Source organism: Lupinus angustifolius, unplaced genomic scaffold (assembly GCF_001865875.1).
Source record: "Lupinus angustifolius cultivar Tanjil unplaced genomic scaffold, LupAngTanjil_v1.0 Scaffold_48_80, whole genome shotgun sequence".
Classification (NCBI taxonomy): Eukaryota; Viridiplantae; Streptophyta; class Magnoliopsida; order Fabales; family Fabaceae; genus Lupinus; species Lupinus angustifolius.
This window is the reverse complement of record NW_017722157.1, coordinates 18721-22314: the sequence shown is the minus strand read 5'-3', so window position 1 is coordinate 22314 and position 3594 is coordinate 18721. Positions and strand designations below refer to the sequence as shown.

General features: G+C 31.3%; 1 protein-coding gene across 1 annotated transcript; it reads right to left on the bottom strand.

Moving 5' to 3' along the window:
- Nucleotides 1-314: 314 nt before the first annotated feature.
- LOC109338915 (pyridoxal 5'-phosphate synthase-like subunit PDX1.2) lies at nt 315-2247 on the bottom strand. The gene is made up of 2 exons (XM_019576265.1): nt 1595-2247; nt 315-1039 (listed from the first exon to the last, which is right to left on the bottom strand). Exons 1-2 carry the CDS (start codon nt 2052-2054, stop codon nt 579-581), a joined length of 921 nt encoding a protein of 306 aa, XP_019431810.1. The 5' UTR covers nt 2055-2247; the 3' UTR covers nt 315-578.
- Nucleotides 2248-3594: the final 1347 nt, after the last annotated feature.

The window sequence follows — 3594 nt, the reverse complement described above, 5'->3', positions numbered from 1 at the left end:
ACACCTCTTCCAGAAAGATAAATAGTCAATTTTGACAGAACATATTATCAACCTTTTTCAGATATGAATCTACCTCGTAACGACTTCAGAGATAGCCAACTCCCATAGTGCGTACATGGCCGGAAAGCAATTTAGATTTTGTTTATAGGAGTGCTTAAAACAATTACACTTGATGTAGGGAAATTACTCTGCCCCTTGTAACTGCCAAATGTTGTATACATGATGCTTGATGTTTAATGTAATTGCCAAATAATCAACAAACAGCAAAATATTTTCTTTCTAATTAAATAAAGTGATCAAATGACATAAACCAATTTGTCCAAAAATTTCATTCATTTTTCTAAAAAAGGCTCATACACTAAAACTACATATAGTCCTCAATGATACAAGTTTATTCCTCCAATACAAAAACAAGGTGAGAGATTACATGAAAAACTATGTGTACCACAATATGGCTCAATTCTATATATTCCCTATGCTCAATCACATGTAATCAATTTCTCCTAAATCATACAACATTTATCTTATCACGTGAAGTCGATTACATGGATCGAACAACGTTTACAATACAATCAGACTTATGCACCATCAAATGACTCAATCCTATTGTCACTAAGATTGAGACCTTCCATTTCTTCATCCAAGCCCAAACCAGAGCTAGTTTCAACCAACACATGAGGATCATTGTAATGCCTAACAGCTTGAACAATACCCCTAACTCTGTTAAAAGGATTAGGAGAATCAAAAACCTCAGAACCAAGAAACACACCATCACAACCCAACTGCATCATCAATGCAGCATCTGCAGGGGTCACAATACCCCCAGCAGCAAAATTCACAACAGGTAATCTACCCAGTTGTTTTGTTTGCACCACCAAATCATAGGGTGCTTCTATCTTCTTCGAAAACGCGAAAACCTCGTCTTCATCCATGCTGCTTAAAACCCTTATATCCCTCATCACAGACCTCACATTTTTCACACTTTCTACAATGTTTCCAGAACCTTTCAAATCCCCTTGAGTCCTTATCATTGCTGCACCTGTTACAGATAATAATTACATATAGGAGTTAGTTGCAAAAATTAGCAAGATTCGACAACAAATCCATATGATAGAGACTCGACAAAGTTTTACTTTGACTGTCGACTGCCTAACACAACATTCTGACAATGTATAACATTAAGTACATATAGCCATATAAATGCTTATAAGCTAATGTATTGAATGAGTACTATTTGATAAGATTAAAGCTTAAAGCTTATGAAATATGAGCAAAAATTAGCAAGATTATAGTTACAATTACATTTAAGCCTTATTCTACACTCATTTGGATTTTGGACACAACCAATCATATCATAAAGATTAGACAAAGTTTTATATTGTCCATCAACCTTCATCATTTATTGACTAGTTATAAAATGTCATTAGCCCTAACTTATAGCTTATAGATTATTAAAATAAGCTATTTACCAAATACCAAGAAATAGGTTTTTTTTGTCAAATAAGCAAATTAATCAACCTTATAATCTACAAAATGGTGTTACCAAAACTTATTCAAATCAATATCTTTTTTCCAATTTTCTTTCACACATTACCTTCTCTTATTCTTCTAAGCGCTTCTCCAAGGTTTCTTGATCCACACACAAAAGGGGTTCTAAAATTGTGTTTGTTAATGAAATTTCTATGATCTGCTACACCAAGTTCTTCACTTTCATCTACATAATCAACCCCAATTGCTTCAAGAATCTGAGCTTCAACAAAATGCCCAACACGAGCACGCGCTACAACGGGCACTGACACCACGCGCTTGATCTCTTTCACCAATAATGGATCTGGCATGCGTGAAATTCCTTCGTGTCTTGTTACCGGGTCTGAAACTACGATGGCGCGTGCACCTGCTTCTTCAGCAATCTTGGCTTGGTGAAGATTTGAGACTTGAAAAATGGTTCCTCCGCGAAGGGTTTGAGAGAGTCCAACCTTGAAGGAAAATGGGTTTTGCTTTGGATCGGTGATGTGGGTTGTGTTGTAGAGTGTAACAGTGCCATCTTCAGCCATGGGTGTTATGTGTTTGTGAAAATGCGCAAGTGAAAAGAAGAAGAAAAAAGTATTATTCTTTATGATTGTTGAGATGAGTGAAAGAAAGTGGTGGTTGTTTTTATAAAGTGGAATGGGAATTGGAAAATGGGTTTCCAGAAAATTCCAGCTACATAGTGAAAATGTATTTGAGTCGGTCACATGACAGAAAATTCAAGAAACTTCGATTCCGTTTCTGAGGGAATATTAGCTCTTTTTTTTTTTCTTAAAACTCGAACCCTTAATATCTTTCACTTTACTATATTTTTTCCCAGCAATTATTTGACTCGCGACATTTTTTACTTAGATCCCTAAACTTTAACAATCACTTTATTTAAATTTGCATTATTGTTTTAGTGTAATATTTTTAGAATGAAATGATGCATCACCAATGCAAGAGTTTTTATGGTCATTACATTATTTATTATCATGATTCTTAAATAAAAAGTGTAAATAAACAATAAATAATATATCAACTGTGTATAAATTTTTACACTGTTATACTTATAATTTTATACACAGCCAATCAATTAATATTTATTTATATTACTTTTAAAAAGTTAACGACTATTGTAAATAAATAATGAATGATAAACTCATATATATATATATATATATATATATATATATATATATATATATATATATATATATATATATATATATATATATATATATATATATATATTTTTTTTTCCTCTTATTATTTTATGCAAAAATGAGCTACTATTTTACAATTTAAAGTTGAAGCTTACCTGAATAAGTGGATTAAATTATAAAATAAGCATTTATGCGTGGAAAAAAATTATACTTTTTTTCACAACCAAAACATGGGGTGTTAATGCTTCAAGTGTACTTATTTTTTTATCCAAATTATTTGTCCATTTCCCATTAAGATAGAAAACGTTTTAACACTGATGATGAATTACGAGTGTATTATTTAGATTAGATTTTGGAATCTTTAGTTTTTTCTAAAAAGATAAATGATGATGATAAAGCATAAAATATATATTCATATCAAATAACTTCATATTCTCTTGCTTAATTTAGCATATTTAAGCAAATATGTTTTTCTTCATATACTTAAACTAAGACCCATGAGAAACATTTAGTTTATCTTTGTTAGGTTTAACCTCATTCCTACTTAATAGAAAGTAAAGGCTATGTCTCTCCAAAAAGCTAGACTTTATAAAAAATTTGCAGCTCAAATCATGCATTTATACTTATTATAAGGGTAGTATATATACTAGGATTCTTAGTGCTTACATCTCTTGATTAACTAATATATCTCATCCATCGTTTGTAATTTCTATTAGTTTTTTTGATACATTGGAAACAAAGAATAAAACTAAGGCAAATGAAAAAGATCTAGATGTAAATAAGATAATCTACTGGGACTGATGTCCAAACTTGGTACTAAGAAGCGAAGTGAGAATCTAGTTTAGCCATGAAGTATATTACCTTATTAACTTCCCTAACAACAAACTTGATTTTCACAACCCAATCACAAGAAATTCATTTG

Excerpts from the sequence above, each read along its gene's own strand:
- LOC109338915 (XM_019576265.1), bottom strand. The coding sequence starts at position 2,054 with ATGGCTGAAGATGGCACTGTTACACTCTACAACACAACCCACATCACC. Across the intron at positions 1,040-1,594 it reads GCTTAGAAGAATAAGAGAAG|GTGCAGCAATGATAAGGACT; the intron begins GTAATGTGTGAA and ends TATCTGTAACAG.